At 38.0% G+C, this 18,658-nt stretch overlaps 1 protein-coding gene across 3 annotated transcripts in view; it reads left to right on the forward strand.

Annotated features, from left to right (window-relative positions):
- Nucleotides 1-18,658, forward strand: part of si:ch211-196i2.1 (collagen alpha-1(I) chain) — a 121,700-nt gene that overhangs the window by 98,310 nt on the left and 4,732 nt on the right. For all 3 annotated transcript variants that reach the window (XM_042395117.1, XM_042395118.1, XM_042395119.1), the window contains 24 exons: nt 1,470-1,523; nt 2,222-2,329; nt 3,309-3,362; nt 3,491-3,598; nt 4,308-4,361; nt 4,591-4,644; nt 5,353-5,406; nt 5,500-5,553; nt 9,170-9,277; nt 9,435-9,488; nt 9,612-9,665; nt 9,798-9,851; nt 10,801-10,854; nt 11,214-11,267; nt 11,360-11,413; nt 11,547-11,600; nt 12,775-12,828; nt 13,870-13,923; nt 14,029-14,082; nt 14,744-14,761; nt 15,066-15,119; nt 15,546-15,608; nt 15,902-16,067; nt 18,077-18,186. In XM_042395117.1, the coding sequence (XP_042251051.1) occupies nt 1,470-1,523; nt 2,222-2,329; nt 3,309-3,362; nt 3,491-3,598; nt 4,308-4,361; nt 4,591-4,644; nt 5,353-5,406; nt 5,500-5,553; nt 9,170-9,277; nt 9,435-9,488; nt 9,612-9,665; nt 9,798-9,851; nt 10,801-10,854; nt 11,214-11,267; nt 11,360-11,413; nt 11,547-11,600; nt 12,775-12,828; nt 13,870-13,923; nt 14,029-14,082; nt 14,744-14,761; nt 15,066-15,119; nt 15,546-15,608; nt 15,902-16,067; nt 18,077-18,186 (1,599 nt within the window). The remainder of the gene's footprint in view (nt 1-1,469; nt 1,524-2,221; nt 2,330-3,308; nt 3,363-3,490; nt 3,599-4,307; nt 4,362-4,590; nt 4,645-5,352; nt 5,407-5,499; nt 5,554-9,169; nt 9,278-9,434; nt 9,489-9,611; nt 9,666-9,797; nt 9,852-10,800; nt 10,855-11,213; nt 11,268-11,359; nt 11,414-11,546; nt 11,601-12,774; nt 12,829-13,869; nt 13,924-14,028; nt 14,083-14,743; nt 14,762-15,065; nt 15,120-15,545; nt 15,609-15,901; nt 16,068-18,076; nt 18,187-18,658) is intronic.

Raw genomic sequence — 18,658 nt, forward strand, 5'->3', positions numbered from 1 at the left:
TAGAAGAAAGACAACATACCGACAAACAAGATAATGATCATGTAAAAGTATCTAATCTAAAACAAAAAATGTATCTAAATTAAAAATAAATTGTGTTTATAAAGCTGTAATTTAACACCTTACTTCCTTTACACAAGCATCAAACAATACCTTGATCACGCTGCATTTTCAGCCTGAAGTTTGGAGCAATTTGGATCTTACTGTAGGTTGCAACATGATCTGTACATGATTTAAAAGCCTGAGATTTAACAGGAAACTATTTAAAATATAAGAATGCCTTTATTGTCATTGCACATTTCCAGTACAAACAATCAGGCACTGGACATCACAGAACAAAGAATTCATTATAGATTTCATAAAGCACAGTGCAGACCCCCTCCCACTATTCATTAATGGAGACTGTGTAGAAAGGGTTCACAACTTTAAATTTGTGGGAACCCACATTTCTGACAACCTCTCCTGGTCTGCTAACACCACGGCTATTATCAAAAAAGCACAGCAGCATCTGCACTTTTCTGAGAGTGCTCAGGAAGAACAGACTGAATGAAAAGCTGCTGGTGGTCTTTTATCGCTCCTCGATAGAGAGCATTCTGTTTTACTGTATCACAGTGTGGTATGCCGACTGCTCAGCAGTGACAAAAAAGCTCTTCAAAGGGTCATAAATACAGCACAAAAAAATCACTGGCTGCCCTCTTCTCTCCCTGGAGGACATCACGAACACCTACTACCTTTCCAGAGCCACAAACATTGTACAAGACTGTTCATACCCTGGTCACCACCTGTTTGACCCGCAGGCACTACAGGTCATTCAAAACACAGACCACTAGACTCATGAACAGTTTCTTTCCCAAGGCCATCTGCACTCCAAACTCCATCAAAAAGTAATCAATTCAGTGTGCAATATGGCAACTGTCCTTGTGCTACAACTTAATATTTACTCTCATAAAGTAGAACAATATATCATTCTCATGAATTTCACACTGTGCTCCAGTGTGTACTACACATATTTTCATTGATACACTTTACCATTTTACTATGGTGTACTGTGTTTTTAATGCACCAACCAGAAGCAGCACTCCTAATTTCATTGTATCTACAATACAATGACAATAAAGGCTTTCTATTCTATCTCTATTTCTATTCCATTCTATAAAAACAGAAATAATTGATACAAATAGATGAATAAATCAATATAGGCAGACTTTCCTATTTGGAATAATATCTGTCCTAATTGTGGATAAGCTAGGTTTGATATCTCTGCTATATTTTGAGAGAAAACTGTAACTAACAAAAGAAAACAGTAAATGAGATGATGTAACTTTACAAAGGGTCGGTATTTTGGGTTTGATCATCAGAGCAGACTTTTGGATCAGATATCACCAGTTTGTGTCTATATCTAGTCATGTAATATGACCACACAGGACATTTTACTGTCAGTTGATGACTGTTTTGACCTTTCGACTCATCAGGGTATCCCTGGCCAAACAGGCATTGAGGGCCCACCAGGAAGGAAAGGAGACCAGGTCAGTGATTGCAGCAGCATTATTCCTGAGTCTTTGCATCACTGTTTGTTCACACAACAAGCGACTTTAAAAAATCACTTAAAGGTTGTTTGTTTGTTTGTTTTGTACAACATGTGTATGTACACCAGCTGACTGAGGCCAAGGCAACACACAGGCTGTGTTAGAAATTGCATACTAAAATACCGCCTATTACATACTCATCAGTATGTACTGCATACTGCCTAATAAATGAACAGCCAAGTATGCTATTGCCAGCAGACTGCTCACACTGAAGCAGACCCGTTGAAAGAGAAGTACACTCAAGCAAGACAGTAATGTGATGCAGTTATTTGGAAAAACTGACTACATATTGGGAATCTAAATGGTTACTTTCTCGCCTGAAAAAATATTAAAACTTAATAAAATGACATTAACAGCTATTAGCCTGGCTCAAAATCTCTTGCAGTCTGAAGAGATGCAGTGCATTATGTGCAGTAAGCTCACGCCACGTACTCAGAAATTCTTGCTAATCTAGTATACATCCGGGCATTTCTCGTGTACACAAAATCCACATACTATGCAGTCGGGACGCACTACATACACAATTTGACGTCATACTTAGTATGAATAGTAGATTAGTATGCAATTTTGAACACAGCCACGGTCGATGATTTGATCCGATCCGATTTCCTGTCTTCTTCTGCCGATGTGTTTGACAGGGGGACCCTGGGCCTTGTGGGAAACTTGGTCCTCCAGGGCCACAAGGAGAGAGAGGACTTGAGGGCCTAAAAGGCCAACAGGGACCACCTGGACCAGGCGGTAAAGAGGTTGGTACATTCATCTGCTGTTTTTACAAAGATTATCTTCACTTTAAATGATTACAGACCTTCACACACGTGCTAAACTGCTGTCTCATAAATGACAGAGCAGCTCAGGAGTTGATTTTCCAATTCAGTGAAGACATTTAAGTACATCATCACATCAGCATTACCTCCATCCTGTTTACTTTACAGCATCACACAGACAGTCCGTCCAAAGTGTGTCATGTTATGGTAAACAGATGTGCTTGTTGTGGTGTTTTTCTTTTTTATCATTATTTGTGGAATGAGATTATTGTTGACTAAAATGTCTAAAGCTTTTCCAGGTGTTCCATGAAATAGGTGCAAAAATGTTTTGAAAAGCATGAAACCACCATCACTGCTACATAAACCGTGAAATTAACTTTTTGTGATGATGCCTCATGCCAGTGCTTAACTCCCATGAGGGTTTTCAAATGCTGATGATATAGCAACAAGATGAGCAGAGAGCTGGCATGGTTTATCTCAACAATCTCAACAATCCCTTCACAAGGGGTGTCCTCACTAAGTTTTATGAAATATGTCCTGCACAACCTGTAAATTTACCACCTTGAAAGTACCTGAAAGCAAAACCCAAAAATCTGCCTTCTTATCATATTTGTATATTCAAATATTTTTATAAAGAATGTGTTGTCAGCAGAATATTTATGGAAGCCAACATGGCGCTTGTAGAGTGTGTAATTGCCTTTTAAATTAGTTTTTAAACTCAAATGTCCAGCTTCTCTGGAAAAACAGAAAAATGTGGTGGTGGTTTGTCCTTCATGTTGGCTTCAGGAATGAACCTTGGATTTAAAAAAACAAGCAAAACACCAACAAGAGACAAGATTCAGACACAAATTAGATCGAATGTAGCATAATTGGCCACTTACAAACAATAGATAAGGTGTTTATGCCCTGATAAGCAGTAAAAAAGTTACTCAACTCCAGACTTGTGTTCCCTCCTCTGCAGGGTGATGTTGGGCATCCTGGTGAAGTTGGAGATCCTGGATCCAAAGGGGAGAAGGTAAACTTCGCTACTTTCATTTGTTGAAATCAGTGAATGGATAACGTAATATTCACTCTGTTCCCTTCTCTGATTAGGAGGATGATTGTGTTTGCAGTTTCTGATCAGACTGTGGTTGTTGTTGGCAGGGTGAGGTGGGACCTCTAGGTTTGTCTGGTCGAGAGGGCCCCTGGGGAGCCCTCGGAGAAAATGGGAGTAGGGGCCCAAAGGGGGAGAAGGGCCACATTGGACTAATGGTGAGCACAGTTTTACCTGTCACAACTGTCTGTTGTAATTAAATGTAATGAATGAGTTTACAAACATCAACAGTGTCATGGGGGGATATTTTTGGATTTGGGGAGTTACTGTATCAGGACAAAAAACAAAATCAGAGAATGTTGCTTTAAAACATCATGGCTGTATTCACATCTAGATGCTTGCTTGAAATACATCCACAAAAGAGACACAGTAATGAAGAACCTTTTAGTGTATAATAGCCTTAATTGAATGGTAACTGTACACATCCAAGAGTTATTTTAGTAATAACTATTTAATATTCCTAAAGTCTGGGGACTTGACATAAGCATTTTTTTTATCGATTAAATAGAATAACAAACATCTTCCCTTTCACTCCTTATATGCTTCTTAGGCTGAAAACCCTGGCTACTACACTGCCCATGATGCAGATAAATAGACTGACTAAATAAACAGTTGGTCACACTTATAACCACTTCTTCTGTAGTCCTCTTCAGGATTAGTAAATTGACTTTGATGTGCAAAATACTCAGAGTTCCCTTTTTAATAAATTAAGGAGAAAGGAAGCAAAACCAAATTTAACATAGTGACCAGTTCCACTTAGCAACACAGTCTGGAATTTCAGTAAATTTTCAGCATAAATGTAATATAATACTCAGATTGATTGAAGCCAGAAACTGTTCCTGATGTCACGTTGATCCTCTTGAACAGGGTGAACCAGGGCTGATGGGTGAAGTGGGACCTGCAGGTCTGGCAGGGTTAAAGGTGAGTTTCTTACCAGAACGTATTGATGCTGTTGATGACATGCTGCTCAGAGAGGCCTTTGATTTAACCTTTATTGAACAGTTCACAGTTGTGATCAACATTTATCGATCCATCCTATGGGAAAAAACATGTTTTTTTCCCCTATTGTCAGTCTCAGAGCATGTCCACATATGTGCAAACTTATGTCAACTTGTGTCATTTTTTTGTGGTGTGTTTGTTCCAATTTTAGGGAATGGCAGGTTCTCGGGGACCCACAGGGCTAGATGGACCTCAGGGACAGAAGGTAATATTATTTTCTTTCTGTAACAAGCTATCCTCACACTCACAATCTTAATCTTGTTAATAACAGCTGTATTAAAGTACTACAAAATAGAATAAAACAAGATTTTTGAAAAAGTTTACCTGTCAGTATGGAGTTCATTAGGATCTGAAAACCTGAGACCTGATGAGGGTCAAGTCCACTCAGCAACAAATTCGGATTTTCTCAATAGTCAAGTCTGAAATAAAAGCTGTGGGTGAAGTTTTTCTTGTAAGACAAAGATGCATCAACTGATGATGAACAATGTCGCAGGTCAACTAGGTCTTGTGATGTCACACAGCACGTTTTAGATTAGAAGGAAGCAACTTTGATTTTACTTTGAGTTTAGTTGAGTTGAGTTAAATGAGAATCATGGGAATCCCAGTGAAAAAACTAAAGAACAACTTTCTCCTCAAGTCCATGAGTGTGGACTCGGCACTTTCATACAGTAAATGCTCCAGGTGGACAAACACTACAACTGCTGATGACAGAGAGTAAGAGGAACTAATCAGCACTGAGTCTCAGTAATTGCCTGGTTGAGAGGACCCCTGCCTCGCCAGGGACTTGCTGTTCTACAACCTCTTTTTTTTCATATACAGCACATCACCTGCAGTGCTCTGCTTGAATCAAATCAGTTAAATTAGAGGAAATCTCAAAGGAAAGACAATAAAAGGTTTTCATCCATCTCTCCAGGGGGAGTCCGGGCCTGTAGGAATTGATGGACCACCCGGGTCGGGAGGCCCTCAGGTAAACCTTTGATTCTATTTAACATTTTGTTCAACACGGTGTACTGTGTATGTGGAAAGTCATCCGTTTTATCTCTATATGTCTTATTCATAGGGAATAACTGGAGCACGTGGTGTCAGAGGAGACATGGGGAGGCTGGGCCCACCTGTAAGTGTCCACTAATCCACTAATGTTCACTAATATCAGGAGACTGTTCGCTTTATTTATTTGCGATGCGTATTAAATGCAAATCAGTATTTCTGTTGTACCAAAGTTATCCTCACAGTCTACATTTACTACACTGAAATATCTGGATTGCTAAGAAATGTTGTACAGACATTCATGATCCCCAGAGGATTAATCCTAATGACTTTGATCAAGCCCTGACTTTTCCTCTAGCTGCACCATGAGGTTGACATTTGTGGTTCAGAGTGAAATATCTCGACAACTATCTGATGGATTGCCGTGAAACTTACAAAACATGATTTCAAGGTCCTTAGAGGAAACATTCTGACTTTGACTTTTCCTCTAGTGCCACCATGAGGTTGACATTTTAGCTCTTTTTTGAGCCTCCTCTATGTCCTCCATAGGAATATTATCAGTAAACATGTGGTGTTTCTCTCTGCGATGTTCAGGAATGGATTACTAACCATTTCTGATCTGAATGGCAATGATTATTATATCAAGACACATTGACTCATCTCTTGTTCTACTGTTTACTTCTATCATCTGACTGGTACTCATTTTCTCACTGCTCTCAACTTACTTATATTCTTTTATGAGGCTGCCCAAAAAACTGACTAATGTCACTGCCACCCTTCCTCTTGCTCATGTCCACACTCACTGTGAATGAAAGCTAACTATAATAAAACTGCTTAAACTTTAATCAAACAAACACTAAAACTATTTATCATAAGCAAATACAGCTATAAAGTATACTATATGAATATGCAATAAATGAAAGCTACTACTGTCTACATAAATTACACATGCAGCACAACATAAATGAGACACCTTACTCAGACTTCACATGGGCTTTCTGACAAATATAATGTAATAAAGACATTAATGTTAGTTGAATATGCCCATGAGCACCATTGTTAGTCGTGGGTGGATGTGTGGCTAATTAACTTTCCAGGTAACTTAGCTCTGTTAGCTAATGGTAGTGATGGTTGATTGATTAGCACACGCAAATCAGCCCATTTTCACCAAAAACGTTTGTTTCCACTCCATGCAATTACTGACACTTTTTAGCAGAATATTATTTATTTCCACAACTACACATCCAACGCAAAATGACCTATTGATGATAACATTGTGTAGTGTAGTGAAATGAAGTGTCATTATTGACATGGTGTTACAATAATAAGTGTCCTATCAACAACTGATGGGAACATAAACGAATCCTATGTAACAAAGCAGTGATTGGAATATGCTCAGAATGTATGACCTTTTCACTAGCTAATGCATGGAATGCGTGCTAGCTAGCTAACGTTCTGACAGGAATTTAGCATACTATTGCGAGACAATAATCATTCAGAAAATTATCATTTTCATAACACTTTACAAAAACTATCACAATCAGCAGAGATATAGCCATGTAACACTGATATAGCATTCTAGTTTTCCACTTTTTAATACATTTGAAAGTAATGAAATAGAGAGACAGTGCAGTGTTTGACATTGATTGTACCTTACATAGACTGTAAAAAAAAAAAAAAAAAAATGGACATAGCCACCATGACGTCACCCACTGGTCTGTGGACTCCTGTTTTGAAGCCTTGAGTTCGGCATTTTGATTGTCACCATCTTGGATTTTTGGAGCCATAAGTGACCATATTTGGATGAGAGGGTGGAGCTAACCCTAACACTAGCTGCTAGCTTGGTTAGGACAGTGTATTTACAATCCATGGTGATCTAACTGTTATAATGCTAATGCTAATTTTTGCTAGCGAAAAATGGACTTACAACCATTAAAACAAAATGTACTTAACGGAAAAACCGAACATTCGACCACTTAGAAGGTCTTTTAGTACAACTAAACACTGAACAAGACTTTTTAGACGATCAAAATGTTAAAATTAACTTTCATGAACTGAAAACACACTGAAACGGCTACAGCTATGCACATAGAGAATGGGAATGTGATGTCATCAACAGCAAGTCGGCCATTTTTAGAGGATACTGTCACTTGTACACCGTCATCTAGCTGGTAGTCTCAACCTCAGCTCAGTGTAACTCTGTTAAACTTCAATTTCAACATGGTCGTAGGTTGTATGCGTACAAGTGTGCAGTCAAGAGAGAAAGAGAGCGTGTGTGTGACGGTGAGGCTCTCGACCGGAGCAGAGAGTATGAAGTTAGCAGTATAGCTGTGAACGTAGAAGGGCAATTTGTGTAGAGTTTAGGCTATTTGTCAGTGAATAAATGCTACAACTCCTCAAGACCCAAGACAAGTTTCTGTGTTTTGCTTGCCACCAGCTGATTAAAGTTAAGGAATTTAGCCCCGAAGTTTGTGACAATGGCGCACTTAAGGTGGACTGACCTTCAGTAACAATCTCAGCTGCTCCTAAACAGAGCAAGGAGAAATGTCTGGCTGCTGAGTCTCTCCAGTTTTGCTCATTGATGTAGTTTATCATTTTGCTAACTAACTTGATACTGCGTGCATGTTAAGCTTTATTCACCCTCTCCTCTCTTTCTAGACAGCTAGCTAGCCAACGTAAACATCTCTCTCTCTCTCTCTGTGAATGTACATTAGTTGTCAGATCCCATTTTGTTATGCTGATCATCCTTACTGACAGTAAGGGCACAAAATGAGCACCAGCCAAATGGTAAAATATACAAGTGGCTAGTAGATTTGCTTCACTCACCAGCCAAAAAACAATGGCAATATTGAGTGGCTACCATTACTAGGTATGCTATCCTGCAAAAATGGTGGCGCCACCCCTGGTTGGGGGACATTTTGAGCATATTTGACAATTGAGTGTGTTCCCCCAGTAAATATTATTATTATGGCCCTGCTATCCTGTCTCCTAATAGTGCATTTGTGTTCTGAAATCGAAAGAATTCGGACAATCAAATAAAATGATGGACAGTAAATAGCTAGAAGGAATTTAAGGCAAAGTCTTAATGGTGGCAACATTTCTAAAAGCAGGATTTTGCCTTTGTTCTAGATTACATATTAATTATAGGACTATACTTTTAGTGATTTTAGAGAGAAATCTAGGTAATTACAGTGACATTTAAGTTCTCATGTTGTTATTTAAGTCATCATGTTGTGGTGGTGAACCACTGCTGAATGAATACAAAGGACACATTCAGTTTAGGCTGCACCAGCTACCCATCTTCATTTTCAACAATTGAAGCTCTGAAAAGATCTCCTAATAAAACGAAAAACTCTCTCAAAAACAAAACAAATGTAACAAAATGTCTAATGGTCCATCTGACGTGTTTCTCTTAATATACCAACAAGTGAAGACAATAATCAACCAGATGTTTGTTGCTATACTGACATACTGAATAAACAGTTATTTTCTTGGGACAGATGGCAGAAGTTTGTAGTTGTGCAGTATTTGATGTCTCATGTCTATACACAGATTTTACATAAAACTAAAACAAGTTTAGTTGCAGTAAACCAAGTCACAGCATCTCATCCCAAAGCCTAGTTTTGATTTTATTTTATTTTTTTTTTACTATAAATCTAAATTTAAGCCCAGATATAAAACAGACTTAATAACTTGTCATGGTGACTGTATTGTATTTTTTTCTTTGTGATGCTTGATGGCAGGGTCCAGTAGGACAAGTGGGACCTCAGGGAGACGAGGGAGCTAAAGGGTATCCGGGGCCACAGGGACTAAAAGGAGAGCCAGGACCTCCAGGTCCACCAGGAGAACAGGTTTTGTGGTTTTCACTTTATGGTATTACAAATCCAGTGAATATGACCTCAGTGCATGATTGCATGGTTATGCACCTTCTTAATGGATACATTTAATGTAAAACGTGTATATTGACTGTGTACAAATATCCATAAATTGTATTAATTACATGTCCAGGGTGAAGATGGTCTGCCTGGAATCCAAGGTCCCCCAGCTCTGCCAGGGTTAGAGGTGAAAACTAAATCACTTTTGAGTAGCATCAACAGTTTGTCTGATGTGAATTAGTATTGCTGAAGTTTTGTTTTTTTTTTCTTTTTTTTTGCCTCAACAACTTTTAACCTGTCTTTTTCTCAGGGGCCTCCTGGAGAGATGGGACCCCAGGGCCCCCCAGGTCCCACAGGAGTTCCTGTAAGTGTGTGAATGTGTGCAACACAGAAACACAGCAGATGATGAAATCACATTTCTTCCATTACCAGCTATAATTATTACCAGTTGTTTGGAAGCGTTTAATTATTGAGAAATAAGCAAATTGCTTTGCAGGGAGTCCAAGGAAGACCAGGACCTGAGGGGAAACAGGGCATGAAAGGGGAGAAGGTAATGTCCTCATATTTTAGTCTGATGTGTTGGCTCTATACATCTTAATGTGTAATTTAACATTTTCACACATACTTACACATTGCATTTTTCCAGAAGCATTCACTGTTGAACAAAAGTAAATATAATTTTGTCCACTTCGGTGTTTATTATGCTTGTTTTAAAATACCCTATTATTACTTAATTCAATAAATCATTGAAACATGCATACATGGATTGGAAACAGCTTCAAGGAATAGGTTGACATTTTGGGAAATGTGCATATTTGCATGGGAAGATCAATACTGCTTTCACAGCTGCAGCCAGTAGCCAGCCAGCTTATAGCTTAGAATTAAGACTGCAAAGAAGAGGAAACAGCTAGCTGTAGCTTCATATTTATCCTACAGACATTAGAGTGGTACTTCAATAGCCTTCACATCTAACTCTCTGCAAGAAAGTGAATAAGTATATTTCCCAAAATCCTGAACAATTTTTCTAAAGATGAATGAAACGTTGCTCTTGGGACTGTCTGCTTCTCCTACACACATTTGAAAATCAATCGTAGGTGGGGCTGGAGTAGGTGGCTGATGGAAGTAGAATATGAAATGGATGCCTTTCATCAATTTGGGGCGTAAATAGTTTTTGGCCACCAAGGTCACACTACCTCCAAATCTTCAGCATGATCTCATCAAAAGATACAAAATGACTTTTGCAGAATACTTGCATTTCCATACCAGGGGAGGGTAGCTAACTGTTTAGCTTATAACTTTTTTTTAAGTTTTTATCTGCATTGCTGACAACATTTATGCTATTGACACCATTTCCATATACAGTGTATTATTATGCAAATAGGCACATACACTGGTTGTTTCATACTACAGCTGCTAAAAGTTTCCTTTTCCAGTTGGAAATTGTCCAAACAGAAACAAATTTTCTTTTTCACTGATTACTTTGTGTATCACCTCTACAGGGAGACGATGGAAAGAATGGATCACCAGGAAAGACGGGTCATGTCGGAAGGAGGGTAAAAGCTTCAGTGTTGTTAAAATGTTGCAGGTGAAATGTGGTTCTAAACAATATGAGCATGTAGCAGAAGATCTGCGGTTGTGATGAAGTCCAGAGGGCCACAAGGATCAATATTCAGTCATTATTTCTTTTAGCAATAATAATGCTATTTAAAGTTTTTACAACTTTTTGAAAAAAGAGTGATTGTTTAGTATTGAAAACATGGATTTTTATAGTGATATTGTAGCGTGAGTATGTGGTGAAAAGGTCTGACAGCCACTCCATGAAGGGATTTATACATAAAACATTAGGTTGTTTTGTGTGTCTCCTCTTTGCTGTCTGTTGCCTCATTGAAAAACATGGGGAACTTGTTCACAGGGGAAACGGGGAAAGGCTGGAGTCAGAGGGACCAGAGGAGACAGAGGACCAAAGGTGGGATATCTGGAAACAAGGCCTCAGGCTCTGTGTATTTCTGGTTTAATTATGATGCATGAGCCAACAGTAGATTGTGTTTCGTTGTTCAGGGCGAAAAGGGAGACACAGGACTGGCAGGTCTCTCTGGGTGGCCAGGGCTCATTGTAAGTCAATTTATTTGTTCCCTTAACATCCCTTCATCTGTTTTATGTTAAAGCTGAGCATATCAGCACATGCATTTGAACAGTCAGTGATTTGATATCCACCTGATGATTGACTTTTTTTCTCATCAACAAGGGGATCCCTGGCTTACGTGGAGAGCCGGGGGATCATGGTGAAAAGGGGAAAGAGGTAAATAAGAACAGTGTAATGAGTAAAGTGCAGATCTCCGCCAGGTGTGTCTGGGGGCATGTAACTGTCTCAGTTTTCTTTAAGATGCATAGAACAGTGTAATGGTATTGTAACCAAGCATCCTCCTGGGTTCGCCTAACTGTATAAACTTAATAAGGCAACAATAAACGGAACAATAAGTCCAAACTTCTCAATTTAAACATTATTTATTTAGAACATTTTGTTGTAACACACCACACAAAATACCCCCCCCCCCCCCTCCCTCTCCCCTCCCAAACAAAGAGTTGAATCTCAATTGTCCCTCCCAGCTCCCTTACAGTGAATATGGTGGCGAAGCACAAAAATAGGTATTTATTTATGTCATATCGTGCCTAACTTTAGTGGATCATAACACATCAGGTATGGAATTAATCTGCAGATGCTCTGGTTAAAGATGAGACCAGACTTTTCCATGGATGTCAGTTTTTAAGCCACAACAAAGGACTGCAAATGTGGCCTGCAACAGACTTGTTTTTAGCCTAGCCAATTGCCTTTTGCTGCAGTTGATGATCACTTGTGGCCCCAACCGGCCAGTTAAGAGGAGTGAGGAGTCAGCAGTCAATGGCGGTATAAAACGCCTTATAAAATAGGTTTTTCAACAACTCTGAATCATCGCAACCACAAGAGGTCCTTGAGCATACAGTCATAAATGTACACAAAAAATATTAGGCTGATGGGTCCAGTAGTATTCGAGATTAGCTGTGGACAGATACACACGGACACACATGACCAAACACATGATCTCCCCCGGGCTCACGCCTGGTGGAGATAATAAACTTCACACGTTATGCAGTGAAAGTTTTATGTTCAGGGCCAAACTCAGCAGGCTCTGACTGGATTCAGTTTGTTAAAATTTGATTCTAGTGGTTCATTTTAAGTTCAGTTGAGCCAAAAATTTTGCTTTTGTACTACTTCCATTAACATACCTCTGAAAGTCTCCTTTTAGCTTTAAATATAGATGTGTTGTACCTTTTCTCTCAGGATAACTGGGGCTGTTTGAAAATGAAACATTTAATGTTATCAGTTGCAGTGGATTTTATATATGTAGTATTTAGGTCAATCTAGAAAAATCCAGTTCTAAAATGAATGTATTCAAGTGAAGGTGGAGGCTTGACTGCAGTGTTTGTGTCCTTAGGGTCAGAAAGGAGACATGGGGCTACCTGGACCACCTGGAGGTAATAGCATGAAGGTAGGATCTGTTAAAAAGAAATACATAATATGTTTAACAAAGAATAATTTGGGTGATAACTGTGTTCTTGGATATGATAGCAAAGCAGCCAGAAATAACATCTCTACTAATACTTACAGTAAAGAAGTATGTAATATTCCTGGAAATATTGTGTATCAATGCATGTATACTGTCTGAAAATTGCACATATGTAAGAAAAAAAAGAATATATATTTGTGGCAAAAGAAGACACAGAAGATTGTTAGAAGGGTCACTTTTTCAATGTAAAGTATGTTAAATTCAGTTTTAATACATAAAAATTATCTAATTCTTAGTTTTTGTGATTAAAGCCTCATTAACTGCCACATATGTGAATAAGTGTGTGTGATATTATCTGTATCTTATACAAACAATAGTAATTTCTATCTCAATCATTAGATCAGCCTTGAAAATACATACACTGAAGAATCAGGATCAGAAAACTTCTAGTCTTCCATCACAAAACAGTGGAAACAAAAAATTAAGAAAAATATGGCTGTACAGGAAATGGCAAAGTGCAAATATATGTATGTATTAGAGCACTAAGTCCTTCACTGCTTGTTAATCATGTAAATGCAAATTGGAATTGATGACTATTTGAATATATTTGACTGTAACTGACTGGGTGTAGAGATCTAAGAGTGATATTCATCAATCATGCAAGTGTTACTTAACTTGCATGAGTGATGATGAGTTTTGATTTGTTTTCAACACAGAGAAAGTTGTACCAGGTCGTGATGTTGAAAGTGAGGAGTGATTTGTAAACAGCTGTTAAATGCTTTCCTAATGTTAGAGTACAGAGAGTCACTGCACCGAGAAATATGCTCTTTCATCACAGGTCATTTTGACTTGTGCAACATCTTGCAAAGCAACTGAAGAGATTTATTGTTATATTAACTAAAGAACGTTTCTAATTGTAATTAAATGCTTGGTTATGTTACATATTGCTTGTGAGTGACTTGCTGGAAACATTAAGTCAATCATGTCAATTATGCCTTTTTGTTTGTTTCTTTGTTTTTTCAGGGTATTCGTGGTCCTGCTGGGTTGCCAGGTCCAGTGGGCCTAAAGGGAGAACAGGTACACAAAATTGAGATTGCATTTTTTCTTGTTAATATCCCTCTTGTGTTTTGAAACTTTAATATTTACTGCACTGAAATATGTTTTTATCTTTTTTTTCCCCAGGGAAATATTGGCCTGTCAGGGCCGAGGGGTCTACCAGGGATGCCAGGATTGCCTGTAAGTTTTCAGAATATAAAGTGACAAATATGAAATAATAAACTTCATCTTTAATTCACTTTGCAAAACACATTTTTACAAACACATGTAGCATATATATAATTGTGTATACAACCAGTATTTTGATTTTCAGTTTGTATTTTCTAAGTTGTTCTTTTTTGCAAAATAATTTGCAAATCTGTTTTCTGTCGTCTGTTTGTATTGTCAAAAGACATTTAAAGTATATTTAGCCTATGTATTTTTTTACTTATTCTTTTTTTTCTTGTCTGGATATTCTATATTTTAAATTCAAGCAGTTAATCTATCAGTCAGATACTTATTTCAGATTGTGTCTGAAAAATGGAGACAGTGTATCGTTTTATATAACCCCAGTCATTCCCGCAGACTGTTGTCTGTCAGCCAACTAATCTTTTCTTCAGCTGCCAGTCTGTTGAATCATTCACAGCTCAGCAGCACATAATGATTGTGTTCAGCCCCCTGTGTCTTAGGAAAAAAAGACAAAAAATCCATTGACTTGGGTTATAAAATCTGTGAAGCCATGGCTGATGGGTTCTTAATGCAGTAGATAAAAACACTCAGAAGCTCTTTGTCGATAAATGCACCTCATAGTGGAAAATCATACTAATGCCCTTTTATTCTCCTGTTCTCTCCTCTTTTACAGGGTTTGTTTGGATTAAAGGTATGATATCATCAACTCAAGCACTCTTATCCTGACAGATCAAACTCACTTCAGCTCTTACTCACTGTTATCTGAAACGAATGCCCTGGAGGATTTTTACATTAGGTTGCCCCGCCTGATGTTGACGGCACATATAATCGTAAAGCTGTCACATTTTGGAGATGGTGTTTGAATGTAGTGGGGTTTTGCAGCAGTATTTATTTCCTTATCAATGTATTTTATAGTTTTTGGTGTCGTATCACTGTGCAGAACAGTGCAGAATTGTACTGTATGTTGAGCTCATCATGTTTTCTCCTCCCTGCAGGGTTTGAAAGGCTATCAAGGTTTGCCTGGTGTGCAGGGCAGGAGAGGCCTCCCGGTAAGTTTACAATAGAGGATAAAACAAACTCTGAAATAAAGTTTGATTGGTTAAAATATACCCATTATGTTACTATAAAGCACTTAAGATACATACCATATATCCGAATTTATACAATTATACAAAGGTGTCTGCAAGTCTTGCTAATTCAACATGACATTGCTCAATTTGAGACAAGGGAAACAGCCATTTCTTTTTCAAGGCGGAATAAAAGTACTAAATGACTTCTCAAAATAAAATAAACATTTTTACTTTATATTTGTAAGTTTATAGTGTGTATTTTTACTCAAGTGCTATATACAAGATATTTTTCCAATTTACCTTGTGATGGATAATGTTTTTTAAAATATTAATTTAGTATTGATATTTTTGTGATATATTCCCATTTGCTTGTGTAGTCATTTGTGCATCTTCCTTGTGTTTTAGGGTCCACCTGGTGTTCCTGGACCTCCAGGACCGTCACTAAATATGACCTTGATACAACTCAAGGCAAGTCCTCCAATTCTTCATTATCAAATTAAATATTCTATTCAATGATGGATTAAAATTACAGAAGTATTTATCATATCAGAATCTGCAATACTGTATGTCTCCTGTTTCTAAACAGAGAGAAATGAAGAAAAGACATAGCTTAGCATTGTTATATCATACTGAATAATATCAGTAACATGTTGTATTTGTGAGGGTTAGCAAATAAAGAGAAATTAGTCACAAATACACTTAACTTAACTCAACTAAAAGCAACTGATTGTGTGTGGGTTTTTTTCCTCTCTTCTGTCCAGGACCTGATGTATGTGTCCGATAAGCCCAACTATCCTCTGATCCACACTCTGCTGGATTCTTTGCAGCAGGAGCTTCGGCTGCTGGTGGATCCTCCTGATGGCAGCAAAGAGCATCCTGCCACCACCTGTCTGGAGCTCTGGCTCTGCCACCCCGAATACAGCAGTGGTCAGTGTACTAACAGTAAATCCAAACTGTTTTGAAAATACCTGAGCTAGCTGAAGTTCCTCAATTATATATTATGTAGTGTCTCTTCCTCAATTATAGCTTTATTTTTAAGAAGTTTAAGAATTTTTCAGATTTATAGAAAATCTCAATACAAGCCTGTTAAATATTAATATGACAAACTTGAAACTTGAAAGGAAAACTGTTCTATAAATTATGAATATGCACACTAACCACAAACATGTACATAATTTGCCTGCTTATGTTTTTGTGCCTCAAAATTTTAAAATTTCCTCTCAGCTCACTGTTGATTTTTTTTTTTTTTAAACTCAACACAGTCCAGTTTTAAAAGATCAGAAATGACTTATGAGGCATGTGTTATTGGGCACAGTAACAAATTATTACAAAAACGTATGTACATATATACACATATATACTAATGTAGGTAGAAAAAGAAAGTAGAAATGAACAAAGTCAGATTTTCTTTGCAGATGATCGCCCTGTTTATATTTTAGATTTTAATCGCTTCCAACCTTTTGCTGAATTTTTTTTTTCTTATCCCTGATCAAACTAAATGTCATAGATACATTGTTACAGTTACATAACTTAAACATCTTTTTCTATTTCTAACATACCAGTGATTTACAATCACAGCGAATACAATATTTTGTCTTAAATGAATAAGTTAATTTTTCTTGTATATGTATTCTCAGTAGAAGACCAAGCTTTACCTCCATCAAAATCTTGTGTGTCTTCAGAATATTGTTATTAATGTAGATGTTATTATAATAACAAGACCTCCTGACGTGCTTTCATTCTTAACAACACCATTACCTGTTTAACATCTCTAGCCTTGAGAATAAGGATCCTCCTGAACGTACATGATGTGTATCGTGCCTCTGTAGGCTCAGAAAACATACATAGTATTCTTATAATTCTGTGCTGCCTCAGGGGTACTGTGGAGGTTTTACTTCCACTTTGCTAACAGCCCTCAAGAGCTGGTGTCAAGTGTCAAACCTATCTGTCAGCAGCAGCCACCAAAACTGGATGGTTTAATTGTCCAGCAGCATCTTCTCTCACATGAACAAACAGCTGAGTTTAGAAATTTTCTTTCTAAAGGTCATGTTTTAAAATTAAATTCTGTATATTCTATCTATTTGTCTGCTCGTTTGCCATAAAAGGTGTACTTATATAACATAAACACACAAAAACAGGAGAGCACTCTTACGCCTATCCATATCGAATAGATAATTAATGTGTAATGCAGTGTTTCCCCTATAATACTACAGGCCTGGTGGGCCACCAGGTCAACGAGAACCCCTGCCAGGCCAAAAAATATTTTTTTAAATGCCAAAAATAACACCAAATATCCATTCATTTGGAAATCAATAGCATTTGGGACAGCAGACAGCAAAGCCTAACTTTACTTTTAACATTACTTGTCATAAGTAAGTTGTCAATCTGACAGTAAATGTACAGTACAGACTACAGTGTGTTAGTCAGTAAGTGCTGCAGCTTGTCAAGACCAAGAAAAGTCATGTCTGTTGTTTCCCCAACAGCTGGAAAAGTGAAGGGGGTTAACTCCGAAGTTAGAAACAATGGGTTAGCCTAACCTGACAACGCTAAACAGAGAAATAGAGAACAGAGAAATGTGTGGCTGCTAATCACACCCCCACCCCACCCCTCCCCACCCCACCCCCAGGCTAAACCACTCAACCTAGGGGAAACACTGTAATGCTTCTGACTCTCATTTTATATCATAAGTGAAAAATACAAATTTTCTGTCCCAGTCAGCACACTCTTCAGTTGCTAGTTAGAGCAGGAATAAAAATTCAGAATACTGAGAAAAAAAATGTACACTGCAGTTTTTATCGTCTTTTATATTTCTTTACTGCAGTGCAATATTTTGTAGTGGTTGTGTTTCCAGTACTGTTCATGTCTTCTATCAGTGTGGAGTACAATACTTTTATCTCTGCAGATCTCATTGAGCTCTCACTAACCTTTATTTGCAGGAATGTATTACATTGACCCCAACCAGGGCAGCCCAGCCGACGCTCTGCTGGCCTACTGCAGCTTTTCTTCCACATCAAAACAGACCTGCCTTCATCCTCGTGACTCTCAGGTACAAAGATATCACCAGAGAAAGACTATAGAAAATTGCACTTCTGGATCAATGACATGCCTGCAAACTACAAGTAGCCCTGTTGTACGACCTGAATCTCAATTGTATGTATTGTCAGTCCTCTCACACTTCCTTGATGACTGAGACGTCTGCAGTGATGACTTGAACTTCAGCTTCTAACTCAGTCAGCTTAAAGCTGGAGTGCAGGACTTTTGAAGGGGGAGACCCTTCTGGCAGTGAGAGTAATTACAAAAACACTGTCAATGCATGCTTACATCATAGGCTCCTACTCCGTCGCTACTGTTGTGGCTCTAAAAGAGTGGATAAATTGGTTGAGCATAACACAAAATGACTCGCTTCATTATCAAAATTTGATCCATTCGGTCCAAAAACCTTTGGAAAGTCTAGAAGAGCCGAGAAAACTCTGTATACTGTGAAATACAGGGATTTATCTGGCAGTGATGGGCTTAAT

Source organism: Thunnus maccoyii, chromosome 19, assembly GCF_910596095.1.
Source record: "Thunnus maccoyii chromosome 19, fThuMac1.1, whole genome shotgun sequence".
In the NCBI taxonomy this organism is placed as follows: Eukaryota; Metazoa; Chordata; class Actinopteri; order Scombriformes; family Scombridae; genus Thunnus; species Thunnus maccoyii.